The sequence below is a fragment of the Oreochromis niloticus genome, linkage group LG11 (genome assembly GCF_001858045.2).
Source record: "Oreochromis niloticus isolate F11D_XX linkage group LG11, O_niloticus_UMD_NMBU, whole genome shotgun sequence".
Taxonomy (NCBI): Eukaryota; Metazoa; Chordata; class Actinopteri; order Cichliformes; family Cichlidae; genus Oreochromis; species Oreochromis niloticus.
Genome location: NC_031976.2, coordinates 5,005,762 through 5,022,962, shown reverse-complemented (window position 1 = coordinate 5,022,962; position 17,201 = coordinate 5,005,762). Strand labels below are relative to the sequence as shown.

Genomic DNA, 17,201 nt, shown 5'->3' with positions numbered 1-17,201 from the left:
TAGAATGGCTCTCTGATGAACAAATACTGCTTACTCACATCCATAAACCATCCACATGGAAAACTGCATGAATCCTACAGATTCAATCATTAAACTTTCAATATTAATAATAGTAATAGCAGCAGCTAACTCCAACTAATTATCTGTATGCTTCCCTATATGGAACAATCTGAAATGTGGGGTAATGATGCAAGATTGGTCTGACAAATCACATACGCAGTACACAGCCATCTGCGGCGGTGACCTGTTTTGAATAAAAGGGCAGCTAAAACAGGCTTCTTTAAAGTTTAGTGAGAAATTCAAAGCAACCTAGTGTGACAGTCTGTGAACCCACAAGACTGCTGCTGGACTGCTGTTACTGTGCAGTGTGTGGGAGCATGGAGGTGTACTAAGCAATCAGGATGGCACTGTTACAGAGACCATAATACATCGTGTGACATCAGCTGTGCTGGTTGACAGTGACCAAGAGGCAAAATAAATAAATAAATCAGTGTGACTGCATCAGCTATGAGCCAAATTACTCCCTTACACACACTTTCACAATCAGTACACACCTATCAGACATTTACAGTTATTATTTAGGACTGCTAAAGTTTGAAGCCTCACAAGGAAAAATTTAAAATGCCAAAATGAAAGCACATCAAAGACCAACATAACCAATGTGGGTCAAACATTCTGAACCCTTCCCATAATCGAACTCAAGAAGCCTGCATCACAACTCTAATTAGCAATGCAGACTTTGTGCACTCTTTCAAGTGTCGAGGATAAAGCTGATAACACTGACTACATGATGAGTGCCATTTTTTTCTGCAGGCTTTAGAAAGCTGCCTTCAAGCTATAGAGCACAGCTGTTTTCACAGCCTGAGAAGGATGTCTTCATTAATGAACTTGTGTTTTCCACACAGTGAGATTCTGGTGTTGGTGCACACAAAAAGAGGCTCACCCACACATTCTGAAAATAATACCATCTACAAAAACAAGTGAACCCACTGTGACAAATGAGTGACAGACAAAGGTTCCACTCCAGGGACAGTGGAGTTGGGAGTCCATCCCAGCACTGGAAGCCACGAGAACAATGGACTGATTCTGATTCTTATATAGCGCTTTTCTACTCTCCCAGAGTAATAAAAGCGCTCTATACAACATGTCACATTGACCCATTCACACACGCACTTTCTTCTATACTTAGTGCTTCTAGCTACATTCAGACACATTCATACTGCGATGGATGCATCGGAGAGCAACCTGGGGTTAGTATCTTGCCCAAAGATACTTGACATGCAGACTGGAGGAGCCAGGGATCGAACCAACTGGTGGCCCCAACTGAGAGCAACTAGTCAGCGGTGCAGTGGGATAATATAAGTAGAGTCCATATGTCTGTACATATAGAAAGTCAGTGAAGGAGCCCTCCATGGGAGAGGATCAAAGGATCCATGGCTGTTTTGTGTGGAAAATGGATAGTGTGCAACACCACCACTCAGAAGACAGGACCACTTTCTCGAGCAAGCACGTCAGTTACACCAGGAGGGAACCTTTTTATAAACACTGAAGCTTCACAGGCACTGTCACACACACGCCATCATTCTGAATCAGTTTTAATATACAACCTAAAACAAACACTCATTTGGCCTCTTTCTGCATTCCACAAGTCACATGACTTTGTGTCCTGCAGTGACCCCTTCACTTTAAAATCCAGGACCTTTAATACACAGCGTGGCAAACAGTTTGTCTGTGCCATTACTTGTTCTACTTTTCAAGCTCATGAGGCTTGCAAGCACTATGACAATAGTTCACAGAGTGGCAAATACTGCCTGACTCTGTCAGATGCCAGCATGAACAGACCAATCCACCTCCACACACGCAGAGAGAGAGACAGGTCCCGGAGAGACAAAGAGAAGCCAATTAGCTGCTGACGAGGGAAAACACAGCCAAGCAGGAGGAGAGCATGGAGCTCAAAGAGGTGAGGCCTGCGGGGTGAATGAAAACAAGTTAACTGACATTCAGCAGTGTGTGTGTTTGTCACAGAGATATAGAGCTGGAGGTCAAACAACGACAGGTCCATCCACAGTGGAGGCAGAGCGAATCTAACTCTGTTAGAGCATGGGGGAGGCATCCTGGGGAAGATGTCAACTTTTAAAAAAAGAAGTGGAAATGGAAGTCACAGGGCTTCACCTGTCTGATAGAAATACAAGTGCACCATTTGTAGGGACTCCAGCTTTGTTCGTTACCTTTACACAGGCTGTTTTGTTTGTAGAGCAATGTCTGTCTGACAATGAAAGATGTGTCACAGTAACAAAAGCAAAAGAGGTGGAATTAGAAATCATTATCGATCAGTCTCTCAAGTTTTCACTGGACTGAATCCCACCTGCCATAGGCCAAGAGGCGGGGTGCACCCTGGACAGGTCAACAGTCAGTCACAGGTCTAACATAGAGAAACAATCACTCACACTCACATTTGCATTAATGGGGAATTTAGAACACCAGTTAACCTAACCCCACTGACTGCATGACTTTGGACTGTGGGAGGATGCCAGAAAACCCAGAGAGATAGTGGATTGAAACCCATGACCTTCTTGCTGTTAGGCAACAGTGCTAACCACTGTGCTGTCTCACAATATCATCTTGCTAAATAAAATATTTCAACAAAGCAAAAGAGAAATCCTCCAGGTTTCCTGTCTTTGTCCTTGTGGCAGCAGGGCTAAATCAGTCTGTTAGAAAAAGATGAGACGCTTCCTGTCTAGTTTATTTACGGTTTATTCAGAGAACTAATCCTTCAAATGTGTTCAGTGTTGTTCTTTTTTTAAAATATATCAATTGGGCCCATATCTGATGAGTGCTTCTTTAGTGTTGGGCTGTTTAAGAATGGACCACAGGGTCAGAACTGGTTAGGTTAGCACACTTTAAGCTGTAGGCAGATCTGAGCTCCAGCTCACAAAACCAAACCATGGTGACATTACACAAACGTGAAACACCAGAACGACAACAAGCAGTCCAAACAAAAAAAACAAACAACCAAAAAACAATAAACATTGTGATGGGGACGTGTGCCAAAAACATGAGGGTTTATTGCGCAGCCGTTTCATCACTGCTGTCACTCTGCTTACACAGAACTGGTATTATGGGACAAAGAAATCTAGCTCTCGGGTGCATATTATATCCCCCACTGAAGTGCCACAGCACATCACAGTGCTACTTGTAAATGTTCGCATGCCCCCATACACAGACACACACACAAATTTCACAGAGAAGAAAAAGTAGCGCACACGATCATAGATCAAAAAGCACTGGTGGAAGAGAAGCTGTCAGCCTACGGTGTTAATACATCGGTTTCACAGCTCCAGCAGCAGCCAGAACTCACTGCAGTCACTCCAATGTTCACACACAGATACTCGGCCTGATAATCTGTGCTACCAGCATCAACTTCCTCTGACTGTAATCTCCCAGTAAAACACTCTGTCAACTTTAATGCATTTTCACACTAACTGCTCTTTCACATTAACGGCTCCATGTAACGGCCTAAAAATCAGGGGCCAGCAACAAAAGCAGGGCTTGCAAAATCGCTAGCCCGACGTCCCGGGGCTAGCGAATTTTCCAGTCGGGCTACCAAAATCTATCTCAGCCCTGCCCGTCGGGCTATCGTAGGAAGGAAAAATATATGTCAATGCTTTTGCATTCTTTCGGAAATGTAGCTGGGTAATTATGTCATTGGCATCGGTGAGCCACTGTCATTATGTGACATATTGAAATCGCGTTTGAATTTGCGCTTGTTTTTTGCTTTCACTTTGCGATCGCGCGAACTGTGTATAGAGAGCGGCAGTACTGATTGGTGAGTGACGATTAATTGCGCACCAATTCCTTTGACGTCTTATCACTCATTAGCTTACTATTCAAAACTGACAAGTGAAATCTCCCACAGCAAGCTTAAACATGTGAGAGGTGATGGCGCAGAGAGTCGCTGACCGTTATGTGAGTGCGTGTGCAAAAGCAGCAGGATATATATTTTAGTTCTGCTGAGCCAAATAAGACAGGTCAGGGTGAAGAAGTGACAGCCAAAGAAAAGCCTACCACAAAACGGAAAAGTTATGACAAATCAGACTGAGGGAAAAAGAAAGTGCAGCTTTATGGTTTCATGGACAAAAGAATTTCTGTGGCTGGAATATGACAAGCTAAATAACCAGGGGTGCACATAAGTGGTCCGCAGGTGCGCATTCGCTGTCAAAATAAAAGACGCGCACCAGATAAGAAGTTGCAACGCGCGCCTCCAGATTTTCTGGAGGAGGACAGACATTTGTTTAAAACTCTTAAAGATGTCGAAGAAGCAAGCTCCTTTAAGCAATTACTTTGGTGTTCCTCCACCTCCAAAGAAATGTCAGAAGGAGTCCGAACCGCAAAAGAAGCGCGTATTCTCGGAAAAGTGGTTGCAGGAGGTGAGCTGGCTTCAAAGAAATGATGAAGGCACAGAGATGTGGTGCAGAATATGCCGTGAAAATCCCACTCTAGCGGACAAAAACAGTGCCTTTTATATGTACGCAAACGCACGTTGCAACTTCTTATCTGGTGCGCGTCTTATTTTGACAGCAAATGCGCACCTGCGGACCACTTATGTGCACCCCTGTAAATAACATAATGTTCTGCCGGGTGTGTTGTTGGTTTTCCCTCGATTTCTGAGTCGACAAGCGCCTTTGTTACTGGGACCAGTAATTTTAAGAAAGACCCCCATTAGAACCCATGAGAAATGCAAGAAATGCATTATTGCTCAGTCTGCAATATCTTTCCCAGAACAAACACCAATTGCAAAGAACATACTAAAAATAAACCTGAAAAATCTGTTTAGAATAGCGTACTATGTTGCAAAGAGTGAACTACCATTGCAAAGACTGCTAAATTTTGCCAAACTTCAAAAAAAATGGCCTAGATCTTGGTTCCACTTATCCCTTATCCGTGACTTCAGTGGAAATTTCAAATTCAGGATCTGACAGACTGATTCATGTTCTACACAGTTCTTACAAGTTCACAGAAATTTCTGTTCAATTAGAACCAAGTATTTGAGTTGATGATTGTAATTTTTATACAATGTTGTAATTTGTGTTTCAACAATTTTTTGATTAATGTTTTGTTTCCGTTACAATATTATACTTTAATGTATAATATTGTAACGGAAACAAAACAGGAAACAAAACATCAATCAAAAAATTGCTCTCTTTTTTATTCGGGCTACTTAAATTTATTTTGAGCTACCACAAACTGAAGAGTCCCTGCCCGAAGGGCTACCAGGGATTTTGAAATTTTGCGAGCCCTGAAAAGCATTCCCTGTCATCTTATTAAATAAATAAATGTACATTTGTAAAGTGGGGGTGGCCATAAAGTCAAGTTCACACTAGTGCTCAACCTTTTCCCACCTCCCCTTTGAACGATAGCTTAAAATGACTCATCCCCACTCTGACTGTTGCGTAATGAAACAGCAGAATTAGTATTATGTAAGCTGAATAAAGGAAATCTTTCATGTGTACGCACCGGTCAGAATTTCCTGGTGGAAAACAAATTACTGGGACATCAAAAGGTCCAAAATGTTATTAATGACACTCCTCCGTTGTTCGTCCCCTCCTGATGCCGTTTGCCAGCTCATCTGTGCGCTGTGATGGAGCTGTGACACTGCAGCTGAATCAGGGCACAGTGGCAGCTGGTTTTATCATGCACACTGAAAGCTGGTGATGTTGAAAGAAATTCTGATGTCTTGAATAGACTAGAGTCTCCTTGAGTTCAATTTATTAGCACAAAAGTGCTAACAAAGAACCACTGACAAGTCACTGTTCCCGGTCATCTTGCTACGCTGTTCCACAGCAGCACCCAGTCCTTGCCCTGAGACCTCTAGTCGTGGGCGATACCTTACAGTGAGGAAAACTACTCCGTCACAGTCAATATTTACAACAGAAATAATAAGGTGTGAAGAGGGTATAGACACCAATACTGTAATGTTGATTAAACATACGCTAACCAACAGAAAAGGGCCAGCATGAGGGAGGAAAAAACAAGCAGCCAACAGGTCTGCGCTTTGACAGAACCACATAATATCTTTACATGAGCTATGGGTTATATGCGGGTTTGATCCACAGTCAGTGTGTTACAGCAGAGGGGTCACTTATTATTATTAGACAGATGCAGGATGGAGAAAAGAGCAGAGCTGCTTGGGACCAAAGCAGGAGCTGTATCAGCTTGGAAAAGACTCGTTTAGCTTCATTTCTGGTCATGCTCCTGAGCAGGTGTGCCACAGGCAGCTCCTCCACACACAGCGAAAGGGAACCAGGTGAAGCAAAGATAATGTGTCACTCAAGGTTAACAGGTGTTTTACCTGGAGACAGAAGAAAACCCCAAATGGAGTTTGTAGAAATAGTCATCTTTGTTTAAAAACAGCAGCAACACAAAGTGACGCTAACCGAGAGTCCTGCCTGGACTCTATAACCTTGTGCCAAATATTTCATTTTTGTTAAAGCTGAAAAGGGGATGTTTTTGTTCCCTTTCTTCTATATATACACTTATATTTTATGTACTTTATTTATCCCACAGGTGAAATTCAAAGCATCATCCATCCTTACCTATACAAACTTTGTGAAACTAACAGAATCACACAAAAAATTGAAAGGTGATGAGATGAAATACTGACTCAGCTTTTTGCCCATAATGGATAATCTACTGGGGTTTATCTACCGGGAAAGGGTCAAGTGATCAGGGAATCAAGTAAGAAGTAGTAATAAGTGATGACACCAGATCAGGAAGCAGATGTGTCTTGCTCATCGCTCCTTAGTGTCAGTGTTTCTACAGATACAGACTAAAATGCAATCCAAGAAGATTCAAATTAAAACTGGCTCAGCATTATTTCCAAACGTCTCTTTTAGAGCTTCTGGATAATACTGGGTGTGTGAACATGAAGGGATTTTTGTCGTGTTGTTTTGAATATATACATTTATTTAAAACATATGAAAATAAAGAGAGAACACAGACTCTTTGCATGGCTCCTCTCAGAGTACTCTGGCTTCCTCCTTCAGTCCAAAGACATGCGTTTTAGCTTAACTGATAATTCCAAACTGTCTGTAGGTGTGAATGTGAACGGTTGTGTGGCTCTTTGCGTCAGCTCTGTCGCAGACCGGTGACCTGTCCAGGATCAGCAGCATTACTGGATCCTTTCTAACATGCTATAACAGAAAGAGCAGCTCCTGCTTCCTGAGCAGTGTCTGTGATGACATGGAGTGCTGCTCCATCCTCATTAATGGCATTAAATATGCATTCCCACAATAGATTACCTTTAACAAAGTTGTTGGGGGTTTTTTGTTGTTTTTTTTAAATTGCACTTATTGTTGCCCTGTGGTGAATCAGGTCATTATAGTGAACTCGAATTCAAAGTACAGCAGCAAACCTATCCCTGACACATTCTGACAGCCATGACTGTGGCTAAATTGATATTTCCTTCATAATGTTGTTTTTCGTTACTGCTGTTCCAGTTTCCATCAAAATAGGATTTTAATATTCCATTTCCATCAGCATCATTTCCGTGCAATGCTAAACACTGAGAATGAGAATGACTGGAAGTAGTAGCGTGATGCCTGTAATGAGCTCAACTCTGTGGTAGGCATCATATTACTCTGGTAATGCAGCAACAGGCACAGCCCCAGCATCTACAGCTCATCATTATCAGCTTCATAAAAGGTCATATATATTGCATGGCAGTTTCACAGTATTGATTTACATTCAACAATGTGTGTCAGACCCAAGTGAAAAAACAAAACAAACACACAAAACAAATTAAATCGCAGGTGATAATTTTGAAATCAGTTCAGCAGTAAATAAAATATGACACTGGGTGTGTGGATTAAAGTCCACACTGCACAAGGTCGCTGTCCCCTCGAGGTCCGGTGTGTGAGCCAGGTAGCCTGTCCGGGCCTTCATCTCGCTGCCTGTTACCATCAGCCAGTAGGAAAGAACATTTGCTCCCCTGCCCAAAGAAAGCACTGGCGCTTGGCAGAGTCAGTGCCACTAAGGAATCAGGTGTCAGTTGGATCAACTCAGTCTGGCAACACAGCTGACCAGAGGCACAAACTGTCATGACCTTAGTGACCGAACTGAATGCACCACTAAAGGCGCCTCACAGGAGACCACGGGGCTGCTCTCGTGAATCATCAGCCAAAGCCCAGACATAGCTTTGCAGTGCTTTGCTGACTGGGACACAATTTTTGTTTTACACAGTGACTTTACGGTCACCAAAACTTGGGAAATGAAAACAGGAAAAGGAAATAAACAACTGTAACTTGAGGCATTTGACCTGAGTGGCAGTGGGGATGAAATAATTTCGCAGAAATGAGTGAGAAAAGCAGCCAGTGTCAATGAAGCTAACTGGGCTAAGTGCAGAATCTGCTTTCCGATTCAGTTTCAATGAGGCACTTTTCATTTCCCCTCCTCTCCCTGTTTTCCATTCTAAACCTTCAAAAGCGCCTCTCCCCGTCAGGAACGTGCAGAAGAGGGGTTAGATCTTTTAAGACAGGCATACAGCAGCGCCACAGCCTGGGTCTAATACCTGTTCATTACACAACATAAAACCTCTTGCTCCCATTCACAAAGCGCCTGGTAATGTGGCCCCAACGATAGCCCACTCTGCAGTTCACACACATCATCAACTCTGTCCTCCATAAACAGCAAGTCATTTCTTATTATGGCGCATTTGTGGACACGAGGAACAGAACAGCATTTTCATGTTAGACGAAATTCACTGTAATCCCGCTCCGTTTGTTTCTCTTCCTCTATTGATTAACGAGGTCTGCCTCAATTGATTTGCAGGATTCAAACATGGAAATTAATCTTGGAATATTTAGCCAGTGATGTGAGCACAGCTGGGTATAGAGAATTATTCAATGGTAACGTCTCTACTAAGATATATTTGAATAATGCTGTTAGATTGAAATCAAGTACAATGCTTTTTCCAATCATTTTTTTTCAAGCCATCTGCATTATAATTTCAAATCAAGGCTAGAGGTCCATTCACTCTGTAGCTCATGGGATGATTTCAGCATTACTCATAAAGAGCATGTGTTAGGCAACTTTCACCCCTCACCCAGAGGTTACTGCTGCAACGACCTCTTCTGCAGATGCAAATCCACGAGCAGCATCCTTGGATTAAAAGTACATCAGTGAGTTTCTTCACAGGCTGTAAAATTGAACTTCTGTGTTTTACTGAAGCAAGCAAATAAATGTTTTTGCTTAGATAGCGGCATCACCAAAAGTCTTTCGGAGATGAGTGAGTTCCTGAGGCAAAATCCATTCAACACCATTCAACAGAAAGCTGCACGGCACTCAAAAGCACATGCCGACCTCAAGGTGGAAGGTAGTTCTAGTTTTTAGATGCCAATCCATCCTGTAATTGTTAAGATATGTCAGTCCAACTTACAGACTAGTGATGGAATGATTTAGTCAGAAGTATAAATCATTTAAAACAGCAAATTTTTCGCTGAAAATTTTCTGTAATAATAATCTCACTAATTCAGAACTCATACAAAATCTTTTTTCATGTTGAATTTAATGCAGTACACTTCAATATCTTTTTACCAGTGCTTAGAATTTTGTAATACATTTCAAGCAGAAGGGGGCAGTAACGCACCTAGAATTTGTTATTAAAAAAAATAAATAAACAAGAGGTCAAGAAAATATTTTGTCCCGTCTCTCTTCTCTCACCCCAACAGGTCATGGCAGATGGCCGCCTCTCCCTGAGCCTGGTCCTTTTTTCCGGTTAAAAGGGAGTTTTTCCTTCCCACAGTCACCAAGTGCTTGCTCATAGGGGGCCGTCTGATTGTTGGGGGTTTTCTCTGCATTTTTGAAGGATCAAAACCTTACAATATAAGGAACCTTGAGGCAATTATTCTTGTGATTTGGTGCCATATAAACAGAATTGAATTCAAATAAACACGTAAAACTAAGACAAGCTGCAAATGGCGCTGGACTGAGAAACAGTCCATGACCCTGTATGACTACATCCTGTGTACAAACATGAGAAACAAAGCCAAAAGACGACTACAGCCATAGCCAATAAAACTTTAAAGTAACTCCAGCATGTCACAACTCTAGCACAAGCAGTCATCTGTGAACAATATCTGAAGCTGCATGACCCTTCTGGCCTGGGTTGACTCCTGATGGGTGCAAGCAATTTTTCTTCAATAGAACAAATTTACAATAGCTAATGGATCTTATTAGCCTCCTGGTGCTGTTAGGTATTTCACACACACACACACACAAAAAAAAAAATGAAATGCAAGACTTTTACCTGTTTGCTGGATGTCTGTCCACTAATTAAAGATTGCATTAAGGATTAAGGTAGCTCGTTCTTTGCCATTTCTGAATGAGTTTCCCTGTTATCTAGGACAAAAATACATTGACTAACATTAACCACCACCTCCTCCTGCCAGTCGAAGCCACTGAGGTGAAATCCCGCTGTCAATTAGCTTCCAACATGAAAGTATCTTTTTCCTCAAACTGCACATCCCAGCATTTAAAAGATCTGTGCAAAAGGTGCAACTTCCCTTGGGTGAGAAGTGAAAAACAGCACAAGTTTGGGACAAGTTTGGGTATAATCATATTCACTGTTCTCAACATGTAGCTTCAACTTGAAAAGCAGATCTTCAGACAAATATATCTGGACTTCAAGTACCAGAGAACCACAAGGCCCTGATGAATGAAAACTAAAGCAAAACACTTCTCGAAATCGACTGTGATGCAGTCGGTGAGATCATTTCTCCAGCGATGACTCTCACTCCTGTTGGTCTTGAACTAAAACATCCACTTGTAATTTTAGTTATGCGTCACATCCTGTCAGTATGCACACACAGGCTCTCCCACTAAGAGCACATAATGTTTTTTGTAAGTTACTTACAGCATTTGTGTTTGTTACTTACAGCCGATTTCACCTTCTGTCAGTTAAAATGCCAAAAAAAAAACAAAAAAAAAAAAAAAAACAACCATCTGAAACAGTCACAGTTTTCATTTTATTCTGGGATTATCCACTTCAAGGGTTAGGAAACAAGATTATACATTTGAATAGACATGCTTCAGTGCTTTCAGTACTGAACAATTTCAGTATTCAGTTTCACTACGAACTACAGTCAGTCAAAAATACGATGAGGTTAAACACTGACCCTCAGTTACCCAAAGAGAGGCATTGAAATAGCCATGACAACGACAACATTTCAAAAAATAAAACTGGATGACTTTGATAGGACGACCTATGAATGGTTTTGATGCCTGCACCAATATCAGATCGTCGCCACAGGAGAACCGGACACCAAGTGACACTAATTCCCTTAAATTGCCCACAAGCTTTAATACAGAGAGATGGCGCTTTAGGAAAAAGGATGACTGGTGGATCAGACACGCTCTCCTTGCCAGACCTTGCTGCTGTGAGGGAGGTCCAACTCACAAGCAAACAACTTTTAGTGCATCAGACAAATACATAAGTACTAATGAAGCTGGTTTTTCTTCTTTCTGATGCTGCACTGTGCATAATAACGCAGTCCAAACTCAAAGCAGAACTAACCACATACGGGCTAGCTACCTAATGTCAGCCACAACTCCCTTTGCTGTCAAATCTAATAGCTCGATCTAGAACTTCTGAGGGGAACGGACTATTAGCCAGCCACATCAAAGGGATGCATCAGAGAGAGGGGGCGCGAGGGAGGGAGGTGGAGAACAAACAGGGTCACAGAAGGTTGATACCCCTCCATTCTTGTTTCAAAGATAAGCTCATGAATGGCAAACAACCTTGCAGTGAGGTCGCGGGGCTGTACAAGACAGACGTGTCATCAGACAACAATCGCACACTGCTGTAAATCCCAGCAGTGTGCTGGATTTACACGCTCCTGTTCTCCTGAATGCTGGGCAACCTCAAGGTTTTTTCTATCACACAACGTGCACATACAGAGAGGATTCAAACTTTCGCTCTGTTACTTCCTTTATTCAATCACACACCAGGGATTCCCCTTCAGTGCATGAGGTGAGGCAGATTTTGCCACCTGCCTGTTTTATTGTAATCACTATTCACAATTTTAAAAAAACTAACAAAAAAACCAAAACACAGGTGCATGCACACCCCCTCAGCCATCCAAACATGTAGTTTACTTAAGGCTGCTGGTCTAATAGCAAAGGGAGAGTGATAGAACAATAAAGCAGTGCATGAATAAATTTCACTCCATGTCACGCCATGTTACACTTTCAGACAGTGACACACAAGAAACTGAGGGATTCTCACCCAGCCAAAGCTTTCAAGCCTCCTCTTTTATTCAGCAGACAGACATGGAGCTGGCAGTTTAATCCACGCTCCTGGTCTCAGAATAATCATTAAATGCTTTCAGTGATGCAACGCGGGCTTGGACCAGGCAATCGTCCCTCAGAGTACAAATAAAATACATTTGACAAAAAAAAAAAAAAGAAGCATCGTTTTTATAAAAAAAAAAAAAACTCTCTGGTACAGCAAAGTCTTAACTGTGGACTCGGTATCCCAGCTGTCAGCTGCACTAAATGTCTCAGAGTGTAAGGAAGCCCTTTTCGCACCACAGCAGCTTGTACCCCGACCCCACCTGAAAATGAAACTTTAGAAAAGGTACTGGTATGGAAAACCAAAGGTGCCCTACAGAGGGAGGGAGTTTCAGAAGGAGAAACAATGGTTTTCACAGAAAATCGCAATATTTTTTAGAAGAAAGAAAATTGGGTACACTTTGCTCACTGGAAGCCTTTTACTGTAATATGCATGAGGCACATTCTTGGCACACCAACTATATTAGCCTCCATAACCTGTGCCGGTGCTTATCAGCGGGTAAACAGGACAAATCTGTGTCAGAAGGGCCAGAGCCACTTCGCCCCATTCATGGCCGCTTCTTTCCGGGTTCACCCCACGTCAGATGAAGCTGTCACTATTGTCCTCGGTCACTCCTCTGACCCCCCCTCTCCCCACAGCCTGCTCTGATATTGCACTTTTACTATGAACTACAATATCAAAGCAAACGTCACATGACACTAAAAGCCTGACCAAAGTCATTCAGGCTCACCTTATTCCCCACCCCCCAAAAAGCAGGACAGTGAGGGGGGGGGAAGCCGTATAATTTTAAAGCACTGCGTCGGCACAATGGAGCTCTGTCCAAGATGACCGTCTAATAACTACGCACAATAAGAAGCTGCTTTTTATAAACTGTGCAGGGCGTCATTTTATCATTTTTATTTTATTTTCATGAAGGATCGTTACGAAATCTGTCACAGTTAACCTGCACTGTTCTCACAGAAACTTCTTGACAGAACAGTCTAATCTCGGCGAACCGCCTAAACCAGCCAGGGCTGCGGAGAAACTAACTTACCAGGGGTCAAACTCGTGGATGATGCTCTCGAAACGAATGACAGCGAAGAGCCTGGAGCTGAACCCAGCCAGCCAAGCCAGGAAAAGGATGGTGAACGACAGCAGGGACTGCCACCCGGCCGGCTGCGACAGGCCGCCGGACAGCCCGCCTCCTCCTCCCGCTCCGGCACTGTTGCCTCTCTCCGCCACCGCCGTGCTGCTGCGGCCGTTCCCAGAGTACGCCACCCCGGAGTTCAGCGAGGATTTGTGTTTGTTTTCGGAAACCGGGTGATGCTCCGCCATATTCTACGTCAGTCCCGTCGTGGCAAGCAAGCGAAGCGAGCTATCTGGTCTCGCACAGGAAAGAACCCCCCCTTTCTTCCTTTTCTCTGCCACGCTCCACTTCCAAACCCACTCGCACCACCTTCCCTGCGGTCCCCGGACCCCCCAAAGTACCGGCTGTATCTCCAAACTTTCTAACCTTACTTCCCACCGACCGCGAAATCAGTTCAATAATCCCAGGGAGTTACATAGCAGCGCGGTTTTGCAGCACACTGGAAATGACACACACACGCGGCTCGAGCAGTTCTTCCTTCCTTCCTTGGAGCTGGATGAAAGGGGGCGGGAGCAGCGCGTGGAACAGGAAGCGCTGTCAGCCTCTCACAACGAGACAGGTACAGCTGAGGAGGACGCGGTTCCAAAAGAAACCCAATCCACAACCAAGCGCATTTGACAGACGGCCAAAACGACCAATGACAAAAGAGCAACCTGACCGGTGAAGACGCTCCAGCGTGAGAAGTGAAGTGAAAGATGGTATTGGAGGGGGGGGTGACAGACAGCGGGAAAAGCCTATGGCACGCGTCAGGCTTTCTCTCGAGCCAATGAAATAAATGAATCTCACGAAAAACAGTGAAGAAACTGACAGAACAAGGACCAATGTGCCACAAGAAGGGCTCTGTGCCAACTTTCTGTGTGGCACAAGCCGGCCTACTCATTCACACCGGAAGTAATGAGTTGTTTCTAATGAAGACATCAAGATGAAAGACAGTTGTGTCAGATCAACGAGTACATGCCGCCGTGAACAACCCGACTTTCTCTGCTACCCCTATGTGATAAGATCTCAGTTGCAAATACTGGGTATATTAATGTTTAAGTGAAGTGACAGAGACCTCCTATCGCCATAAGCTTATGATTTGATTCCACAAAGAGAATAAAAGCAATTTTAAATTTCAAAACATTTTAAAAATAACCAACATGAATATAAAAGTAATTAAAAATTTTACACATTCAAAGAATAATGTTGTCCTTTTAATTAAACAAAGTCAGCATGTGTCCATTCCTGATGGAGTGGCTGCTCAAGAACAAAACAGTAAATTATCAAAAACAGAAGATCAGCATATGCCTGCTGTAGATCTAAAGAACACTTGCAGCCGGTTCATACTATGTGACACCGATAAATGGGGTGACTTTAGCAAACCTTAGGTTATGGAGAAAAACGTGTGTGTAGGGCAGAGGTGTCGAACTCCAGTCCTTGAGGGCCGGTGTCCTGAAACTTTTACATGTGTCCCTGCTGCAACACACCTGAATAAAATTAGTAGATCATTAGCAAGACTTCATCACATGCTCAGGTGTCAACCCCTAACCTTACTCAAGTAAATTTATATAAATGTAAGTTTTTGGAAAAATATAATTCTAAAAGTACTTTGATTGCACCATGTTCATTCATTAATGAGCTGCTGTAACATGAATCAAATGGCTGAATTGCCACCTCAGCATGCAGTCAAGTTCTATAGTCTTGCTAATGACCTATAGGGTCATTAGCTACCTATGGGGTGGGGTGTATGTTCGGAGGTTAATTAACATCCACTTAGATGAAGCTGGGAGACTCACAATAGGCCCATTGAATTAAAGCATGTGCATGTGTGTCAAGAGCATGTTTTTCATAAACTACCTTGGATATTAGTCTCAAAAATACATTTGGATCTGGATGAGGGGGAAAAATGAATGAGACTGGTGTGGGGTGGGGGAATTGCTCATAAATAAAAAATTTTTTTAAATGAATAAAAATCAAGGTTAGTGTTTAAAATCAACACTTTGACAGTTTTAGGGTGATACTGAGAAAGTTTAAAACCATACTGTATGGGACTGAACTTCTTTCTCCACATTTATTTGTGGATTCTATTTGCCTTTATTTTGTTTATTCAAATTCTGTTGCCCAAAAATCCAAGAGAGAGATTAAAAATATTTCCTCCTTGTTTTAAGCATACAGGACTGTGACTGACTGTGCTTTTCTGTGTTTATAATTCCAATGATTTTGAAATACAGCCCAAAACCATAACAGAACCTCCACCATGTTTCACAGATGGCTGTAGACACTCACTCACTGTCTCTTCTCCATACATATCAACATTGATTTGAACCAAAACTATTACATTTGGATTCATCACTCCATCAGATCTGTTGCCACTGTTTTTCAGTCCAGTTCTTGTGTTATTTGGTGCATCTCAGCCTTTTCTCTTTGTTTCCCAGCCATTGAAGAATGGCTTCATGACAGCCATTCTTCATTCATGTTACAAATGAATGAATATGAGTAACCAGTCACAGTGGTATTATATTATTCTACAGGAGAGGCTCAATACTCAGTTCTGTTCACATTTCTCCTCCAGTCTTGTCTCTGCTCTGAAACAAGCCATGTGTCTTGGTGGAGCAGTGAGCCAACAGATCTACAATAGCTGTTTCTCTACCAGGAAACATCTTCACTTGCCTATAAAACAAAGCTGGATCCCTGCAGCAGTTTGGGGAATCTGAGACCATTAAATGCGAGTCTTGGATACAAGTTGACAGATAGAGAGATTGTTTTAAAACCAATCCTCACAAAAAGAAAAGCAGAGCAATACTCCTTTGATGAAAGAGCAGTGCTGCTTTGAGAAGACTTCGAGCTTGATAATTTATTTACTGAGACAAAGGGAATCTTCCTGAACAAAAAGGCATGTTCGGACCCTGTAATGAGTTTCACCTTCACATTTAACAGAGTCAGCCTTCTCAAGAAGAATTACGGAAGAGAGAATAAAGCCTTAACCCTGAGAGCAGCATGTCTCCCTGTGACAGTCTAGCCATTGTTTCAAGGTTCCTCCACAAATTAACCCTGAGCGGATCTGAATATTTGTGTTTTATTGTATCTTTTATATTCGGGTATCTGAAATGTAAATTAGTGATAATTCTGTTAGTTTTTTTTATAATGTAGGGACTTTATTTCATTTGGAGTGCTGTGAAAGGATGGTACAACATATGAGGGGTGAGCGTTCATTTCAGTTTTATTTAAACTCATCTTGCTTTAATACAGCTGATCAAGAAGTGTTTGTGTTGAACAGTTATCAACATATTTGCTCAGTCGGGTTCTCAACAGCGTTGCTTTTCTCACAAGAGACATTTCCTGTAGATTTTCTGATCCCTGGCTGCTGAGGCTGTCAATTGGACCATGAAACATCTCCCCTCTTGGTTGAGAGATACTGGCTAGATATGGTTGGGCTAATCTCAGTGCATGGCTGGGGCTCCAGAACCACTACTGGACTTGAAGAAAGCATTTGAATGTCCTTGGGACAAACACCGTGCTTTGGGCTGTTACGAGTCATTCGTCCTCTGCACAACTGCAATGGGAGCTTGGTCTGCATTGATGGCAATAACTCGGACTCATTCCTGTAGATGCTGGACTTCAGGACTGCCCTTTGTCACTGATTGCGTTCATAATTTTTGTGGGCAGAATTTCCAGATGAAGCCAGTATAGGTGGAAGGCCTCCACCTGAGAGCAGAATTGATCTTTTATAATAAAGTCTCTCACAGAAAT

At 42.6% G+C, this 17,201-nt stretch overlaps 1 protein-coding gene and 1 long non-coding RNA gene across 2 annotated transcripts in view; one reads left to right on the top strand and one right to left on the bottom strand.

The window, feature by feature from the left end:
- Window positions 1-14,029, bottom strand: part of LOC100702212 (dolichyl-diphosphooligosaccharide--protein glycosyltransferase subunit STT3B) — a 77,026-nt gene extending 62,997 nt beyond the window's left edge. Inside the window, exon 1 of the mRNA XM_003453839.5 lies at window positions 13,380-14,029. Within this exon, the coding sequence (XP_003453887.1) occupies window positions 13,380-13,660 (281 nt within the window). The 5' untranslated portion in view covers window positions 13,661-14,029. The remainder of the gene's footprint in view (window positions 1-13,379) is intronic.
- LOC112848216 (uncharacterized) lies at window positions 1,163-13,322 on the top strand. The gene is made up of 3 exons (XR_003222223.1): window positions 1,163-1,960; window positions 9,251-9,370; window positions 9,726-13,322. It is a non-coding gene; the product is annotated as an uncharacterized LOC112848216 (long non-coding RNA).
- Window positions 14,030-17,201: the final 3,172 nt, after the last annotated feature.